Source organism: Rhinopithecus roxellana, chromosome 17 (genome assembly GCF_007565055.1).
Source record: "Rhinopithecus roxellana isolate Shanxi Qingling chromosome 17, ASM756505v1, whole genome shotgun sequence".
NCBI classification, from domain to species: domain Eukaryota; kingdom Metazoa; phylum Chordata; class Mammalia; order Primates; family Cercopithecidae; genus Rhinopithecus; species Rhinopithecus roxellana.
In genome coordinates, this window is record NC_044565.1 from 69982887 (window position 1) to 70002947 (window position 20061).

General features: G+C 36.7%; 1 protein-coding gene and 1 pseudogene across 4 annotated transcripts in view; one reads left to right on the forward strand and one right to left on the reverse strand.

Moving 5' to 3' along the window:
* Positions 1-20061, forward strand: part of BABAM2 (BRISC and BRCA1 A complex member 2) — a 451290-nt gene that overhangs the window by 127433 nt on the left and 303796 nt on the right. For all 4 annotated transcript variants that reach the window (XM_030920637.1, XM_030920638.1, XM_010371190.2 and 1 more), the window contains one exon: positions 12087-12281. In XM_030920637.1, coding sequence (XP_030776497.1) covers positions 12087-12281 — 195 coding nt within the window. The remainder of the gene's footprint in view (positions 1-12086; positions 12282-20061) is intronic.
* On the reverse strand, positions 2848-3582 carry LOC104668470 (annotated as a pseudogene).

The following is a 20061-nucleotide window of genomic DNA, read 5'->3' on the forward strand; positions in this document are numbered from 1 at the left end:
TTCTCTCCCACTTTTGTTTCCTCCCATTTATCCATCCCCAATTCTTAAGAAAGAAACACAAGTTGGAAATAAGCTGGGTGATCCTAGAGACTCATTTGAAGTGGAAATTCAAGATGGAGTGGGGCTGCATACTGGTCACTTTCTTTTAAGAGGAACTGAAAGGTAATCTATATAGCAATTTCTGATGGGCAAGAAGGGACATTACAGGCTTTTGAATTTTATAAATGAGGCCATAATTGTAATTAGGTATCATTTTGGGATACTTTTACATGTTTTAGGTTTAAAGCCTACTTGCCTGTGGAGGAAACTAGACATGTGAAGTATGCCACCTTGAAAGATTCTGACACCCTGGCACAAAATCGAGATGATAAATTCTTGTAAGATTCCACCTGTAGATCATCTCTTGATAGACATTTGAACACGCCCTAGAATTCCTGTTAGTTGGAAGTCTGGCTTACCTAGCAACTGATTGAGGCTGCCTACCGAATGGCATTTTGAAAAGTTCAGACTTAACAATTTCCTGTTGTGCTTTTTCTCCATTATGAGTCTTACCAGTCCTATCACAAACTTTTATGGGAAAATGGTTTCTCAGCTACAAAGGTATTTGTGCATTTTACCCAAGACATATGTCGTCCTCAAGAATATATAACTGTCATGTTCTGTATTGACATGAGAATCAGGATCACATTACCACAAGTAGCTAGAAGATTTTATTGATTGTAAGCCAGGGAATGGTCTGATTGATTTTATCCTGCAAGTTTAAAAAAAAAAAAAAGCTGTTTTAGAAGGACAGACAGACAGACAGACAGACACACACACACACACACACACACACACACACACGTGTGTGTGTACACATGGCTAACAGCGAAGTTGGTTGTTGGTTGAGAGGCAGATCAGAACCTTGGAGAGCTCAAGATAAAGGAGGGGCAGAACCACAATCAGAAGCTTCCATGGCTTCCATGACTGCTCCCAAAAACTCCCAAAAACGGATGAGTTTTTCTGGAGCAACTGCCAGCTCCACTCTGCTTACTGTTAAATCCTACATATGTAGGATTTAAGAAGATAAATCCCTTTTACTCCAAGCATGAGCTGCATATTTGTTGACTAATTTGATAATTTGTGGCTAAAGTCTTAAAAACAAAAACAGAAAGGAAAGAAACAAAGGGACATACTTTTCTTTAGCACGTTTTTGTGAAGATCCTATGCTGTTCCTCCATGGCCATGTTATGATTACGGATTCCACTTAGCAGAGCTTCTGGGATTGGGATGAAAGTCACATATAGGACTGGTGGAGGTAAAGTTAAGGTTTCACTGAACTATTCACTGTGTATTGGACTAGATCAATTTTTCCAAAAAAAGATTCTTTTCAAATAACATCTTTGATAAAACTCCAACCAAGCCAAACTAAAACAAAAACTAGGAGAACAGAGATGTTCTGGTTGAAACAGGGTTTGGAAAGTCTGAAGTGCCTTCTGTTCAGACTAATTCTGGCTCCACCAGAAGCCCCTAAACACAGGTCGCAAATCACCATGTTTTACCCGCGTACATTCAGTTTTACTTGTCAGACACAGTTCCTAAGTAAGTGTAAGGACTTATCCTGTGTTTCTAGGAATACTTTTACTAGCCCAAATTAATCCCAGAAGTGGCCATTTATTGCTGTCTACTTAGGTATTCATTTGGATGGCAGATATTTGCATTTCTTTCTTTTCTTTTTTTTTTTGTCACTCAACTTGTTTATGGTAAGTCTCAGCTTCAGTATGAAGCTGTTTTTTTTTTTTTTTTTTTTTTTAAATCAAAACCCTGCATTTTACATGCTAAATATCTTGGCAAGTAGGTTGTTAAACATAGTAATGAACTTAAGACAGCCAGAGTGAGGAGTTAACAAAAGCTAAACATTGCAGCCTAAACAAAACTCATACAAAAAATAAACTATCACTGGTTACATAAAATTTTCCTGACTGGTTAAAACTTAGTATAAAATATGCATTTTAGAATCCTTAGCTATCAAGTTCAAAAAGTACCAGTGTCTATTTAAAATAATTCCTTTCCCAAGCCAAAGTGTAATCAAAATTATTTCAAATGGCATAACACATTCTAATGCTAAAAAATATTCATGATTATTGAAGTGGAGGTAAATCCCAGAGCTTTTGGGACTTTCTCATGCTGCAAATGGCTGTTTCTCTAGTTCACTCAAAGCAGCATATGACAGCATCCAAGGATGACACTAAGCTCAGTAAAAGGCAAGACTGCTGGTAGCCAGCTTTGACACAATACAGATGTGTGAGGATCAAAGGCACACTATTCTGCTAGCTAAAGAGATAGCAAACCACCCCCTCCAACCTCCTTCCCCAGGTAAATAAAAGTATACAAGGGGAAAAAATTAAAATTCACTTATTTACAGAATAAGGGTTTTGAAATATTAATGTAATCCCTCCTTCAAAAATTTTAACTAGAGTCATCTGATCATTTCTGATCACATCTTAAAGATATATCCAGATTCAATTTCGGTTGGTTTATCCTTAGACACTTCTAGTCAAAAGTATCGATTTTATTCCCAAATATCTTAACCACTAGTATGACTGCAGTGTATTATCTCCCAGAGTTATCAAGCGCTGGAAGAGAAAAAAAATAGATGTTCAAGCAGCAGGCAACATTTATGTTTGAAACATTTATGTTGAAAGATGCCTTTCAGACAGTGGCATCTGAGTGGCTACCGAATAGTCCAGGAATAATTCTAAAAACAAGAAAATTCATGCATTTTAGTAAATATGTTGTAGTTTTCACAGTTGAAATTTCCTCAGACATTGTGCTTTCTTTATAAGGGAATCCTGATTTTTATTAATGTTATGGTGAGTCAGGACTTGAACTAGCAGCCTTCTTTTTCTTCTTCTTACTGTGTTTCTTATGCTTCTTTTTCTTTTTTTTTTTTTTTTTCTGTTGCTTTTTCTTGTTCTTCACTGCTTTTCATCTTTTTTGCTCATACCTCTTCAATATACTCTGATTCTGACAAGGATTTTGATGATAAAGGTTTATCTTCTGAGTATATCTTTCTCTTTTTTCTGAGTCCTTTAATGTCCTTTTCTTTCTCAGTGGCATCTTTTGACTTCTTTTTCTTTTTAAAACTATCCTTACTGTCTGATTCAGTTTCTGATTTGGACCTTTCAGAAGATTTATGTGAATGGTTCTTCTTTCTCTTTCTCCATGTTCCTTGTCTCTTATCCTTATCTTCAGAATCTGAAGAACTGCTGGAAGAATCAGAGCTTGATGAAGAAGAAGATGAATACCTACCAGATTTCTTCTTTTTTCTTTCTCTGTCGTTTTTTGGATGAGCTCTCACTTCCACTTAACAATTTCCCCCTGTGGTTTTCTAGTTCTTTCTTCCAGTTCTCATTCATTTTATTCAGCCAAAGCCCCAGAGCCTTTCTTTTTCTTTTCTGGTTGCTCTTTTATTTCTTTCCAGGTAGGCCTTGGTCTATTCAGATAATCCTGTATTGTTGGCCCTGAAGACTGGATTGAACCCCTTGATCTTGCCATTGCTGTTGAATGCATATAGGCCACCCGTTTGTCCAACTTCCCCATGGTGCTGGGCTGAGTGCACAGTCGCACACCGAGGGAAACCTGGCCAGAGAGACGGCCGAAGTGGGCCCTCCTCAGGTGCATTTCTTTCTAATTAGCTTCTGTGCATCCCAGAATCCACTGTGTTTTAGACTGTAATGAACAACTTCAAACATCATAGCAACAATCTCATCAGACTCTATAGGCTCTGCTTACAAGGGGGAAGAGAATTATTAGAATGTTTGAAAATAAAGCCATGGAGGATCACAGAACTACCCTGTTTAATTTTTTTGCCTTACCAATATTTATATCTATGAGTGTGCTACAGTTTGTAGTAATGAAGAGTACTACTATGATATTCTTTCTTGTGTCCACTTCATTTTGTTCTTAATAGTTGGATCTTCTCAAGAACAAAATCCCAAAATATAATCTGCAAGTTAAAACCATGAGGGATGTATATGATTGGCAGTGCTGTGTTACCTTTTTTTGTTTGCCACATGACTATAAATATTTGAAGGGTAGTTACATGGAAGAAGGAGTAGACTTGCTTTTCTTAATCCAGCTTCTCTTTCTCCCATCCTCAAATTCATGTTATGTCCACTCGACTTTTCAAAATTTGTAACTTGTTATATTTGAAGAAATTAGGAAAATATGTTTAAAATTATTTCATTTCAATTGTTTTAGATGATACATTAAAGGAATTATACATACTTAACAAAATGTACAGTGTAAACACTTATTGCTGATAATACTTGGTCCTCTTACAAATAGGTCAATAGCAAATTTATTTTTGTTGTTATCCTTGGTGTTTTCCAGATGGAGTGACATTTAAAAAAATCATGCTTGTTTCAGTTCCAGTTTTGTTAGAAATGTAAAATGTTACTGGTGATTTCCTAAGACTTGCCATTTATTTTATTTTTTTCTGCATATTCTATATAATTTATTCATGATTATAGACATTAGAAGTTTAAAATTAGAATTTCCCTAATGCACTGTTACTTTCTATGTTGTAGAAAGATTTCTATTTTTTTCTTTTTTAATAGCATTATTGAGATCTAATTGATATATAGCTCATCCATTTGAAGTATAAAATTCAGTTGTTTTTAGTATATCCGCAGAGTCGTGCAGTCATCAATTACCATAGTGAATTTAGAACATTTTAATCATTCCCAAAAAGAAACCATGTGCCCACTAGCAGTCCTCATTTCCCCCCAAGTCCCCAGCCCTAGGCAACCACTAATTTACAGTCTGTCCCTGTAGGTTTGGCTTTTCTAGACATTTTGTATAAATGGATTCATACAATGTGTGGCCTTTAGGTCGGCCTTCTTGCACAGTTTAATGTTTCAAGGTTGATCCCTGTGATTGCATGAATCAGTATTTCCTTTCTTTTTATTGTGGAATGATACTCCATTGTATGTATGTACATATTGTATTTATTCATACGTTGGTTGATGGACATTTGGGTTGTTTGTACTTTTTATCTATTAGAAATAATGCTACTATGAACATTTGTATACAGTTTTTTTTTTAATTTTTAATTTTTGTATTTCAGTAGGTTTTGGGAAACAGGTGGTATTTGGTTATATGAATAAGTTCTTTAGTGGTAATTTCTGAGATTTTGGTGCATCCATCACCCCAGCAGTGTACACTGTGCCCAAGGTGTAGTCTTTTATTTCTTGCCACCCTCACCCTTTCCTGAGTCCCCAAAGTCCAATGTGTCATTCTTATACCTTTGTGTCCTCATTCTTATACCTTTGTGTCCTTGTAGCTCTTAGCTCCCACATGTGAGTGAGAGCATACGATGTCTGTTTTTTTATTCCTGAGTTACTTCACTTAGAGTAAGTCTCCAATTCCATCCAGGTTGCTGTGAATGCCATTATTTCATTACTTTTTATGGCTGAGTAGTATTCATGTATGTGTGTGTGTGTGTGTATATATATACACACATATATATACACACACATACACACACACACACACCAAATTTTCTTTATCCACTTGTTGATTGATATTTGGGCTAGTTCCCCATTTTTGCAATTGCAAATTGTGCTGCTGTAAACATGTGTGTGCAAGTATCTTTTTCATATAATGTTTCCTCTGGGTGGATACCTAGTAGTGAGATTGCTGGATCAAAAGGTAGATCTACTTTCAGTTCTTTAAGGAATCACCACACTTGTTTTCCATAGTGGGTGTACTAGTTTACATTCCTACCAACAATGTCAAAGTGTTCCCTTTTCACCACATCCACGCCATCTGTTGGTTTTTGATTTTGGCCATTCTTGCAGGGTGAGGTGGTATTGTATTATGGTTTCGATTTGCATTTCCCTGATAATTAGTGATGTTAGCATTTTTCCAAATGCTTGTTGGCCATTTGTATATCTTCTTCTGAGAATTGCCTGTTCATGTCCTTAGTCCACTTTTAAAAAAATTTTACTTTAAGTTCTGGGATACATGTGCAGGACGTGCAGGTTTGTTACATAGGTATATATGAGCCAGGGTGGTTCGCTTCATCTATCAACCCATCATCTAGGTTTTAAGGCCCACATGCATTGTATATTTGTCCTAATGCTCTCCCTTCCCTTACCCCCCAACCCCTGACAGGCCCTGGTGTGTGATGTTCCCCTCCCTGTGTCCATATGTTCTCACTGTTCAACTCCCACTTAATGAGCGTGAGCATGCTGTGTTTGATTTTCTGTTCCTGTTAGCTTTCTGAGAATGATAGCTTCCAGATTCATCCATGTCCCTGAAAAGGACATGAACTCATTCTTTTTTTATGACTGCATAGTATTCCATGGTATATATGTGCCATATTTTCTTTATCCAGTCTATCATTGATAGGCATTTGGATTGGTTCCAAGTCTTTGCTATTGTAAATAGTGCTGCAATAAACATAGGTGTGCATGTGTCTTACTTTTTAATGAGATTATTTGTTTTTTTCTTGCTGATATGTTTGAGTTCTTTGTAGATTCTGGATATTAGTCGTTTGTCAGATGTATAGATTGTGAAGATTTTCTCCCACTCTATGGGTTGTCTGTTTACTCTGCTGATAGTTTCTTTTGCTGTGCAGAAGCTTTTTAGTTTAATTAAGTCCCATCTGTTTGTCTTTGTTTTTGTTGCATTTGCTTTTGGATTCTTGGTCATGAAGTCTTTGCCTAAGCCAGTGTCTAGAAGGGTTTTTCCTATGTTATCTTATAGAATCTTTATGGTTTCGGGTCTTGGATTTACGTCTTTCATCCATCTTGAGTTGATTTTCATATAAGGTGAGAGCTGAGGATCCAGTTTCATTCTTCTACAGGTGGCTTGCCAATTATTTCAGCACCATTTGTTGAATAGGGTGTCCTTTCCTCACTTTATGTTTTTGTTTGCTATGTTGAAGATCAAATGGCTGTAAGTATTTGGCTTTGTTTCTGAGTTCTCTATTCTGTTCCATTGGCCTATGTGCCTATTTTTATACCAGTAACATGCTGTTTTGGTGACTATGGCCTTATAGTATAGTTTGAAGTTGGGTAATGTGATGCCTCCAAATTTGTTTTTTGCTTAGTAAGACTTTGCATTTAGATGAATGCAACACAAAAGAGTTTCGGCTAAGGAAGGCACAATAAACTGCTTCAACTGTGACCACTACACTTTAGCATGTTGAATTCGCTTTCTGGAAATGTTCCGCAAGGCTCAGAATTTAAGAAATAGTAAATTCAAAGTTACTTGAAGCATGTGTATTTAGGGCTAAATGATGCAAGATTTGTTTTCCAGAAGGTTATGGCACTGGCTAACTTTTTTAGTTGTTTAGAAAAGACAATTGGAGTCTGACCTTGTAAAATGTAAAAATGACAAATGGAATTTCTTAAACTTTGAGATTGAAAAACAGTTTGAAATGAAATATGTGAAGTGTGAAATAAAATATGTGAAGTATGCTATTATGTTTTCTTAAAAGTTGTATTTCCATTATGAAAGTATGTTCATGTCTTATGTATACATACATACATATACATGTATATACAGTCAGAAAATTTGGAAAATACGGAAAAACAGGAAGAAGAATAAAACTCTTTTAAATAGCTTCCAACTATGGATTTCAGTTATTAACATTTCTCCCAAAAAATTTTCCATGTATAGATGGTTTTTGCTATGGAAGGTTGGGAGAGGATGGGGATAGCCAAGTTGTAATCATAATGTGTATGCAGATTTATGTCTCTCCTCATTTAATATTTTAACAAAAGTATTTTCTGTGCTATTGCAGTTGTTTCTGTGCTATTGTAATTGTTTATACAATTATATATAATACTGTTATTATATATAATATATAATTATATATATAATTGTATAAACATACTGTAATAGTATAGAAACATAGTTGCAGATTATTTATTTGAATTACATTAACAGTTTTTAAAACAATTCTTATTATCAGGTGTCTAGATTGTTTGCAGTTTCATGATATTACAAATGACTCTGTATTTCTATCTATAAAGTCCCCCCCCCCCTTATTTTTAGTTATTTGCTGATTAGCTAGATTCCCAAAAATAAGATTTCTAGGGGCATTGAGAATAAACATTTCTAAGACTCTCTCTCTCTCTCTCTGTCTCTCTCACACACACACACACACATGCATATAGTGAAACTACTTGTATGAGTTTACAATTCTATGTGTAAAAAGGTCCATGAAATTATATCTTCACCAACATTGGCTGTTTGCTGAAAAAAAGAACTTGGCTAATTTAAGATATAAACATTGTTTCTCATAATTTTTGCCCTATTTTCTTCTCTTGTGGGAAATGCTGGGTGAGGGACAGGCCAAATCAGAGGGTCCCATGGGAGCCAGAAACCATTTGTGGAGCTGAAGCACTATCAGGATAAATAAGTTGAAAGTAAGACACTGATCTGAGGGAAGCATGTACCATGGACGCAGTGTTTGCAGCTTCAAAGAGTGGGAGAGGCAGCACAGAGTGGCAGAGCCATGGGTCATGTGGAGGAACTTAGGAAGGGCCAGACATTGGTGTCATGTGCAGGCCCTGTGTGGGGAAAAATATCTTCTGTAGGGAGAGGATCTTATGATATAGTCTGGAGGGAGACTTAATATTGTTCTTTACATTCTTTTATGCCACTTAAAACATATTTGTTTTACTGTGTACATATGTTACTTTTCAATGAAAAGTTAGTTTATTAAAAAGGAGAAATGAGGAAAATTATACTTCTTTAACTACTAATGGGCTTGCATACTTTTCATATATTGTCAGTCTCTTTTAATTTCCTTTTATTTTACCGATATGCTAGAGAGTTGGGCAAAATTTTGTAGTAAGATTTTTTAGATAATTTTCTTGTTATATTTCTAATGTGTTCCTGTACCTTATCCTTTTATTAGTTGAACATTTTTATCATAAGATTAATTTAATTAAAGAATTTTCCCCCCCCTGGAAAATTTTTTTCCCTCCCTTATTAAGCAGAGGTGGTTCCAAATCTCATTTCTTCATTTGCTTAGTTTCCTCCTTTATCTCCCCAAAGACATGGACGGACTACATTGTTTCTTAATGTTTTCCATTCATTGGTATCCTCACGCATGTCTAAATTTGTGGTACTGTGGCCGAAAAACTATGGGTTTTAATAAGTGGAACCGGAATTGAGGGTGAGCTAGGCCTTGAAACTACTATTGTTCACTGTCTTTCTGAAGAAGGAAGCTGTGTGGAGGAACTGTGAGGATTGGTTGGGCTTGTTCAAGTCTGCGGGGCCGTTGATATGGGAGCCCATAGGTAGGTGGTGGAATGTATTTACGAGAGAGAAATGTGGAAAGGTGAAGGGTCACATGAACTGGGAGCGCTCCTCCTGTCAGGCGGCCTGGACAGGGGAGCCAAAGTATTCAAAATTACCACTATGCACGAGTTCGCTCATGACCACAGAGAGGCAAGTGCTAGTTCATTGGCTCAAAACTGATATTTTAGTTAACTGATTGGAGGAAGAGTAGGAAGATTTACATTCTACACAGTCTCAATTATTGTTTACACTTGAATGTGAGCAGTTATTTAATCTCTCTAGTTAACTAGTCTTTAAAAAGAATTGGTGCGATACCTTCCCTGAACTGTTTCATAAGTGTTTTAGTGCGAATGAATGAAGTTTCTGTTATAAAATAGTAGTGAATTTTCTTTTGCTTTTGTTTATTGTCTTTGACTATGTTTTATCACTTTCTCTGAATGCATTTTTCATTCCTCATTTTTGGAATCCTTTTTTTGTGTGCTCTTTTCTGTGTTAATATGTGATGTGCCCTGTGCCTACTCTTTGTGGCCATCCGCATTTTAGATTTCTTCCTTCAAGCATTACCAAACAGAAGTAGAAGAAGAACTTTGTGAATAGAGAGAGAGACACTTATTTTTCTCTTTTTCATAGATGCCTGCTAATTTATGCCTCCTCCTCCTCTTTCCCTGAAGGACCTTTGGGCATTTTTCTCTATCTCATACTCGAGAGAATGGAAAGCTCCAATGCCTTGTATTGCTAGATGTGTGTTTAAAATATGCCCTATTCTTAGAGAGTAACTCAAACTTTATATATCTTCTGTTTTCTCCCCTTCGAGGCAAAGTGGTTCAAACCGCAAATTACCTAACGAGTAAAAGTGGTCATATAGCAATACTAGAGGAATTTTTATCTTGTTTAGTATAGCTAAACCATCCTTGATGGGAGTGTTTTCCAGTGAGTTTGCCTTGAATGGCTAAGGAGATCAAGAAAGAAATTATATTTTAATGGAAGGAGGCTGGTTCGTATGTCTTTAACAATTCGTTTGAATCACTTGAAATGAATTCAAGTTGGTAAGGTATGTTGCCAACTTCTATGTTTTCATAATGTTTTAAAACTGTTTGGATATAGGTCTGTAACTTACCAAATAACTAAGGAGAAATGACAGAATTTTAAAAATATAAATCAAGACAACTAAAGCTTTTCTTTTTGCTCTAGTAGGGAGCGAGGACTGATAAGGAATACTTGACCAAGAAATGGAATATTGTATTTTATTCTTGCTTATAAATGTTTAGCAGTGCTCTCTGAAGGAAATGCATAGCAAGCTATGTTAAGATCATTTTAAGTTCTATACAATGCTGTTATATCCTATTGATACTTTGAATTTAGTCTTGAACAGCTCAGAAGGAGTCCGGCTATTGAGGTCAACAGATTTGCCAGGGAAAACTTCGTACTTTACTTATCAAATCACTTTCATACCAAGATACCCCTCTTATTCACTGTACGATACTGAAGCTCTTACCTTTTCCTCTGTTCATCGTCTTTATTTGAACATCCTAAGACCTGTTTTTCCTATAAATGAAAGAACACTTACTGATTTCCCCATTGTCATTTAGTTCCTATAAATCGACCCACTCAGTAGAGCAAAGTAATTCCTTTAAAAAATGCATTCCTTTACTTCTTATTTGTTTTCTTTTGATAGAAGCTATGCTTGGTTTGTCCTTAAGACAATATAAAGTAGTGTTGATGGTTCTCAAAAGTGTGGTCTGCAGACCTCTGGGGTCCCTGAGACCATTTCAAGGGTCTGCAAAGTCAAAACTGTTTTCATAATCATATTAAGATATTATGACTTCTTTTTTAGTGTTAATATTTGCATTTACATTGCAGAAGCAATGGTGTGCAAAACTGATGACTTGGCATTAACCACAGCAGACATCAAGCTATACTCATAGTTATTTTATTCTCTGTTGTCACACATACTCAGTTAAAAAAACAACAGCAGTTCACTTAAGAATGTCTTTGATGAAGTAATAAAAAATATGAATTTTATAAAGTCATAACCCTTGAGTACACATGCTTTCAATATTCTGTGCGACAAAATGAGAGTACACATAGAAGACTACTGCATACCTAAGTATGTTGTCTCAAGGAAAATCATGAGTGTGATTGAGTTCCAAGCTGAACTAGCTGCTTTTTTCTTGGAACCATCCTTTTTTACTTGGAGGAGTGACTGATGGATGAACTGTGGTTATTCAGATTTGCGCATTTGGCAGACATTTTCCCATGTCTCTATTTTATGCCTATCTTTTTCAGGCCTAACCGTCACCATTGTGCTTATATTTCTGTGAGGCTCTAGTGTTTACAGAGCGTTTATTTATATCTGGTATTACAGATACAGATGGTCTGTGGATCTGAGTTGAATTACTTTAGCATATAATGCTGAATTTAGGTAGAGATCGAAAAAAATTAAAATTATAAAAGAATAAGAAACAAATTAAGTCTTCCAGGGCTAAAATTATGGTCTTCTAGGATATTTAGGTTTCTTGTTTTGTTACTACCCGGCTTTACACTTCACTGTTTCTGCCTATTCATGATGGAATTCCTCCTCAATTTTTCTGCAAGGATTTTTTTAGAAGGCAGGAGAAATTGCCAATATCAAAAGATTTCTCTAACTTCATCTCTGGGTATATGGCTAACTAGGAGTAGTCTGTTCCTCTTAGATTTCTATTACTCTTTTCCTCTACACCGATGTGTGGATTTGTATGAAATTTCAGTTTTAACTGGTCTTTTATTTGTTATGGCTTCTACAGAATCTTGCCTGCTGGAATCCTTCAAATCCTGAATGTCTCTTACTTGTGGTGAAGGAACTTGTGCAACAGTATCACCAATTCCAATGTAGCCGCCTCCGGGAGAGCTCCCGCCTCATGTTTGAATACCAGACATTACTGGAAGAGCCACAGTATGGAGAGAACATGGAAATTTATGCTGGGAAAAAAAACAACTGGGTAAGAATTTTTGAGAATGGGAAAAAAGATGACTTCATCTATAATAAAATAATCAATTCAGATGTTCATTTGAAAATCCTAGTCATTTCTTTAAGTAACCATGGTCTAGGTAGCCTATATGTTTCTCGTAATTTAGAGTTTAAAGAGACCTTAATGTTTGTCTAGTTCATTGTGTTTCTCAAAGATATTACCTGGGAAGTTTGTAAGATTCAGAGTCTTATCCCCAGTCCCAGATATTCAGCAGTCAGAGGTGGAGCCTGAGGGCCTGCACGTGCTACCAGCCTCCATGTCATTCTGATGTATGTGGCTTACAGGTCACATTTTGAGACACTAACAAGTTTCCCCCTCCTTTGAAGGGAAGACTTCTCCAATATCCCAGTCAGGTAAGAGAGGTCAGTAACTCTGGAATCTGCTAGCTTACATGGTGCCTTTTGTATTTTCTTTTTGTGACTTATAATTATATGACCCTTTAAAAATTCAAGTCAGACCTTATTGCTCCTCTTCCCAGAACCTTATGTACTTCTCTTTTATCTCTCATAGTAAAAGCCAAGTCCTTCCAGTGGTATAAAAAACTCTATATGGAGAAATGCAAATCAAAATCACAATGAGATACCATCTCATGCCAGTTAGAATGGCGATCATTAAAAAGTCAGGAAACAACAGATGCTGAAGAGGATGTGGAGAAATAGGAATGCTTTTACACTGGTGATGGGAGTATAAATTAGTTCAGCCATTGTGGAAGACAATGTGGTGATTCCTCAAGGATCTAGAACCAGAAATACCATTTGACCCAGCAATTCTATTACTGGGTATATACCCAAAGGATTATAAATCATTCTACTATAAAGACACATGCACACATATGTTTATTGCAGCACTCTTCACAATAGCAAAGACTTGGAACCAACCCAAATGCTCATCAGTGATAGACTGGATAAAGAAAATGTGGCACATATACACCATGGAATGCTATGCAGCCCTTAAAAGGATGAGTTCATGTCCCTTGCAGGGACATGGATGCAGCTGGAAACCATGATTCTCAGCAAACTAACACAGGAACAGAAAACCATACGTGGCATACTCTCACTGATAAGTGGGAGTTGAACAATGAGAACACGTGGACACAGGGAGGGAAACATCACACACCACACACCGGTGCCTGTTGGTGGGAGGAGGCTATGGGAGAGATAGCATTAGGAGACATACCTGATATAGATGATGGGTTGATGGGTGCAGCAAACCACCATGGCATGTGTATACCTATGTAACAAACCTGCGCATTCTTCACATGTATCCCAGAACTTAAATTTTATATAAATTATATATGATTTATACCTATATACAAAATATATTTATATATTATATATAGGTATAAATCATATATAATTTGTGTATTCTTCAGCACACCAGATATTCTCCTGCCCAAGGGTCTTTGCATAGGCTGTCTGTTGTTAGGGATGTTTTCCCCAGATATGCACATGGCTAATACTCTTCTTCCTTCAAACTTCTACTAATGTTATGTTCTCAATGATGCCCTGTTAACACCCCCAGCAGCCGTTTTGAGGTATAATTTACATATCATAAATTTACCTGTTTTAAGTGTACAGTTAAATGATTTTTAATAAGTTGGCTGATTTGAGCAACCACCACCATTATCCAGTTTTAGAATGGTTCCATCACCCCAGTGAGATCCCTCATGTCCCTTACAGTTAATCTTGTTCCCACCTCCAGCCCTAGTTAATCACTAAACTACCTTCTGTTTCTATAAATTTTCTTTTCTGAACATTTCTTATGATGGAATCATACAGTATGTGGTTTTTGTGACTGACTTCTTTCACTTAGCCTATGTTTGAGGTTCATCCATGTTGTAGCATATATCAGTACTTCATTTCTTTTTGTGGCTGAATAATACTCCATTGAATAGACATACCACATTCTGTTTATCCATTTACCAATTAATGGACACCTGGGTTGTTTTCACTTTTTGACTTTTATGAATAATACTGCTGTAAGCATTCATGTGTAAGTATTGGTAATACCCCTTTTAAACATTGTGACTTGCACCCGTACCCTCTCCTCTATTTTTTACTTTGCTCCATGTGGCTTTTTTGCATTTCCTTTTGGCATGCCATGTAATTAATGTATTAGTTACATGTTGCTATATAAAATAATCATTCCAAAACTTAGTGGCTTCAAACAATAACATTTATTATCATAGTTTTTGGCAGCAATCTGGGTAGGCCCTTTGCCTCAGGGTCTCTCACAGGCTATGCTTGAAGTGTTGGCTAGGGCTGTGGTCATCTCAAGGCTCGACTGGAGATGGAGTCATTATAAATGCATGCATGTGGTAGTTGGCATAGTTCACTTCCTCATGGGTCGTCGAACTGAGGGCCTGAGTTCAGTGCTGGCTGTTGTCTGGAGGCCGCCTTCAACTGCTTCCCTATCTATAGGGCAGTGCACAAGATTCAGAGCAAGCAAGTAGGGGAGAGCAAGAGGGAGTGTGTGAGCAAGATAGAAGTCACAGTCTTTTATAACCTAATCTTGAAAGTGACAGCCCATCACTTTTGCTGTATTCTATTTGTTAGGTCCAATACCCCACCCTCCCAACACACCTACACACCCCACACACATACCTACACACACACACACAGAATTACATAGGAGTATGAATACCAGAGACCACTGGGAGCCACTTAGAGGGAGCCTACCATACTTATTGATTATGTTTATTGTGTGTCTGTCCTCATTGGAATATAAAATCTTATGAGGGCAGGGATCATTGTTCACTAGCAAATCACAAACACCTGGAACAGTGTCTTCCACTTCATTGGTATTCCATAAACGTTTTTGAATGAATGAATGAATAAACTCTCATTAAGCACAGAATAACTTTAGGTGCTCTTCTGTGCTAATTCTTTTAGGTTTCACTGTCTTTCTTAGGCTAAATAACACTCCTGCTTTTATTCTTCAGCTTTTTCTTTTTCTTTTTTGGAGACAGAGTCTCGCTCTGTGGCCCAGGCTGGAGTGCAGTGGCGCAATCTTGGCTCATTGCAACCTCCGCCTCCTGGGTTCAACAATTCTCCTGTCTCAGCCTCCTGAGTAGCTGGAACTACAAGCGCATGCCACCACACCCGGCTAATTTTTGTAGTTTTAGTAGAGACGGGGTTTCACTGTGCTGGTCAGGCTGGTCTTGAATTCCTGACCTCAGGTGATCCACCCGCCTTGGCTTCCCAAAGTGCTGGGATTATAGACGTGAGCCACTGTGCCCGGCCTCTTCGGCTTTTTCTTAAAGGTTTTGATTTTAAGGTTTTACACGTGATTAATGCCTTCGAATCAGCATGACTAAAATTTTTGTTATTACAAATCATGTTGTTTGTTCAGTTCAAGATTTTTTTCCTTTTGTAAAGTCTTGAATTTATATTTCAGTAAAAGACACATAACACTACATTTGCCATCTTTACTATTTTTAAATGTACAGTTCAGTAGTGTTAAATATATCCACATTGCTGTGCAACAGATCTCTAGAACTTCTTCATCTTGCAAATGAACCCATTAAACACTAATTCCTCCTCCCCCCAGCACTTGGCAGTCACTTTACTATTTTCTGTTTCTATGGTTTTGACTCCTTTAGATACTGCATATGGGTAGAATCATATATTTGTTTATTGTGACTGCTTATTTCACTTAGCATAATGTCTGCGGTTCGTCAGTGTTGTACCTTGTGATAGGATTTCCTTCCTTTTTAAGGCTGCGTAGTATTCAATTGAGTGTATTTACCATATTTTACTTATCTATTCATCCATCAGTGAACATTTGGGTTGCTTCTACCTCTTGGCTATTGTGAATAATGCTACATTGAACACAGGTGTGCAACTATCTCTTTGAGATTCTGCTTTGAGTTCTTTGGGATATATACCTACAAGTAGGATTGCTAGGTTATATACAATCCCATTTTTAATTGTTTGAGGAATTTCCATACTGTTTCCTTAACGGCTGCACTATTTTACATTCCCACCAGCAGTGCATGGTTCAAGATGCAAACTATTGATTATTTTGAAACATTAATATGTTTATATGGCTAATAAGGAAAACTTTGTTGAACTTAGTTTATCCTCTATCCCCAGCATTTTCCTATTAAATAATTGACTTAATTGTCCTTACATAAATGGATGTTAGGTTAATTTGGCATGACTTCTTGGTGAGTGTGTGTTGTCTTTAGTGCTGACAGGCTCATCTGAAAGCAGGAATCACTGTCAAACTAACCAGTCTTTAGTTTTTAGGATTTGCCTTCGTGTCTCATTCCCCCTTTTAATATTAATGTGAATTTGAATATAATCCAGTTTTATGGCACCCTTTGTTACCTAATAATTTTCAAAATGTTGTTTAGTGGCTCAGCTAATACTTGAGGTGTAGTTCATCTAGGTGTAGAAGTTTGAATTCATTTCAAGCAGATAGTTTGTATTTATAGTATTTTTAAACTTTCTGTTTAATGTGACCGATATTCCTTTCTTTACTTACAAAACCTACTACTGCTACACTTATCTCAGTTTATTTTGATTTGATATTAAGTAGTTTGTAAACATTAGGGCAATGGTTATGGATTCAGGTGAAGTAAAGAAACTGAGAATCCTTTAACAAGGCAAAGTAGACTGAGGTTAAGCTTATGGCAGACCAGGCCTAGGAAAGGCCTAGTAGAAATGGTAGCTGAGACTATAGGAGTAAAATTATGAGTTGGAATCGGGGAGTAGGTCAAGAAACAGGGTATAAAAGTGAGTCTTGAGGGATGAACAAATTAGAGCTTGGCATGAGGGTTCAGGAGTATTAAAGGACAGCCCGCTAATGGAGGAAAAATCTAGACCAAGATTCTGGAGATAAACACTGGACCCTGGCAAAAGAAAGGAGCTTGATTTTGCGCCAAGATTTTTTTGAATCAGGGACTGTATTAGTTTCCTATTGCTGCTGTAAAAATTACCACAAACTTGGTGGCTTAAGAAAACACAGATTTATTATGGCATAGTTCTGGAGGGCAGAAGTCTGAAATGGGTCTCCCTGGGCTAAAATCAAGGTGTTGGCAAGGCTGCATGCCTTCTGGAAGCTCTAAAGGAAACCATTTCAGGGTACTGAAGAAAGTTGCAGATATGCTCTCTGGGACATTATCTTTGAGAAATTTTGGAGAAGCAGAAAGATCCTAGAAGACTGTTGTAAGTGACGACATCCTGGAGATTTTTAAAGAAATTAAGCTCAGATCTTTAAGTAGATGATTTGCAAACATTAAAATAAAAATGCAGTAGTCAATTGGAAAATAGTTGGGTAACTGGGAAACTATCATGACAAACTTAGTTTGCTTGTTTAAGGAAGGGTAATATCATAAACTTAGATGATCTCATTTTCAGTGAAGCACTTGGTCATTCTCTCTTAGTATTCTACTCACGTATGCTCCTTTCTTAGTTGTTGGGATCTGTGGAAGCGTTCCACCTAAAAGTTTGGGTGTAACTCTTATCAGCCTCAGGTGTTTTGTGGAATGTCACAGGGCTTTTCGTTTGACCTTTTCTTGTTAAGGGTTTTGTTAGGGACTTGAAGGAAATCATACAAAGTATGAGTTTCTTTTTTCTGCTAGCCTAGAGCTTAAAAAGATAGCTATTGTGAAAGATTACAGAATCAACATTAAAAATTATTTTTGTGTGCTGGAATGCTGCACCGAACTAACAAGATGCACTTTAGTAGGGCTAAGCCAGTGTGGGACTAATAGCATTTATGAAAAGTCTACTATGCTAGGTTTTGGGTTAAAAAAAAATAAAGTAGATCAGATATGGCTTTGGCTCCTGAGACTGTTAAAATCCAATTTAGAAGGTTTAATATATATCTGTAAAAAAGGAATTTGAACAATACTAGATAGATTACAGCTCAAATGGAATATACAGGCTGTGTGAGCAGTCAGCAGAAGAGACAATCACTGAGGAAGGGAGTGACCAAGGAAAGCCTTTACTGGTCAACTGCTGACCTAGACCCTGAAGGAAGGTGGACATAGATGGCTCTCTCAAGAGAGATGGTCAGTGGGTTATATGATTAGGGGAAACTTAGGGGCATGACATATATGGGCAACAAGAATTGTAAGCATATATTCAAATGGCTTACTGATCAGTAAAACACATCTATTATGTGTTAGTGGCATTTTGCAACATGAGGACATTTTTATCTGAAATAAATGGATATTTATTATATTAAAACGATAATAGTATATTCTCTAAATGAAACATTATAAGAATCAGTAGGTTCTTCCTGATCTGAATGGAAATTCAAGTATTTTAGTTTTTTTCAGGTCCAAGTAGTCCATCTCATGAATGCTTGCTATGAAAAATCTAAGACTGGGAATGATTATTTAATCCTTTTACATTACGCAGTTCTGTATCTATTAGAGAGGATGGTCTTTACTGTTGTCGTCACTGAATTTTTCTTTCTGCCACATATATTTATATTCTTAAAAACATTTCTGCTCTAAAAGTATAAGGCTTTGAAAAACCTGATACGCTTCTTCCTTTTACTATCAGCTGGCATGAGGAAAATGTTACCATGTAGAAGAGGAAAAGAGTTCTGATTTACTATCAGTCTTCTGACAAGCCTGCGAATTTGAAATACACTATTCTCCCCACCCTATGCAGACACTCTTCTCCCTGCCCCCGAACCTCCATTTAGAGAGTTTTAGCAAGCATACCTTTGAAAGTAAACATTTACAAAAAATGCCCATTCTTTATTGTCTGATTCTTTACCTTTTTATTTTTATCAAATTGTTTCTCCTTATTGCTTTGCTCATCTCTTTTAATGATTTTTAGACATTGTAGTCCTTGTCTATGCTGGTTTTATAATGTTTAAGAAATACAAATAATAATTATAAAACTATAATGTTTAGGAAGCCCCTGTTTTTCTAAACAGGTGAAAACAGATGACATTGGGATTCAAGCTTAATGTTAAGAATGAAGAACAGGTTTCCACTGCATGCTCAAAGTCGTTTTTTAAAAGTGTATTTTGTCAGGTTTCTCAAAGATCAGATGGTTGTAGATGTGTGGTATTATTTCTGAGGCCTCTGTTCTGTTCCATGGTCTATATCTCTGTTTTGGTACCAGTACCATGCTGTTTTGGTTACTGTAGCTTTGTAGTATAGTTTGAAGTCAGATAGCGTGATGCCTCCAGCTTTGTTCTTTTGGCTTAGGATTGTCTTGGCAATGCGGGCTCTTTTTTTTGGTTCCATATGAACTTTAAAGTAGTTTTTTCCAATTCTGTGAAGAAAGTCATTGGTAGCTTCATGGGGATGGCATTGAATCTATAAATTACCTTGGGCAGTATGGCCATTTTCATGATATTGATTCTTCCTGTCCATGAACATGGCATGTTCTTCCATTTGTTTGTGTCCTCTTTTATTTCATTGAGCAGTGGTTTGTAATTCTCCTTGAAGAGGTCCTTCATATCCCTTGTAAGTTGGATTTTATTCTGTTTGAAGCGATTGTGAATGCGAGTTCATTCGTGATTTGGCTGTCTGTTTGTCTGTTATTGGTGTATAAGAATGCTTGTGATTTTTGCACATTGATTTTGTATCCTGAGACTTTGCTGAAGTTGCTTATCAGCTTAAGGAGATTTGGGCTGAGACGATGGGGTTTTCTAAATATACAATCATGTCATCTGCAAACAGGGATAATTTGACTTCCTCTTTTCCTAATTGAATACCCTTTATTTCTTTCTCCTGCCTGATTGCCCTGGCCAGCACTTCCAACACTATGTTGAATGA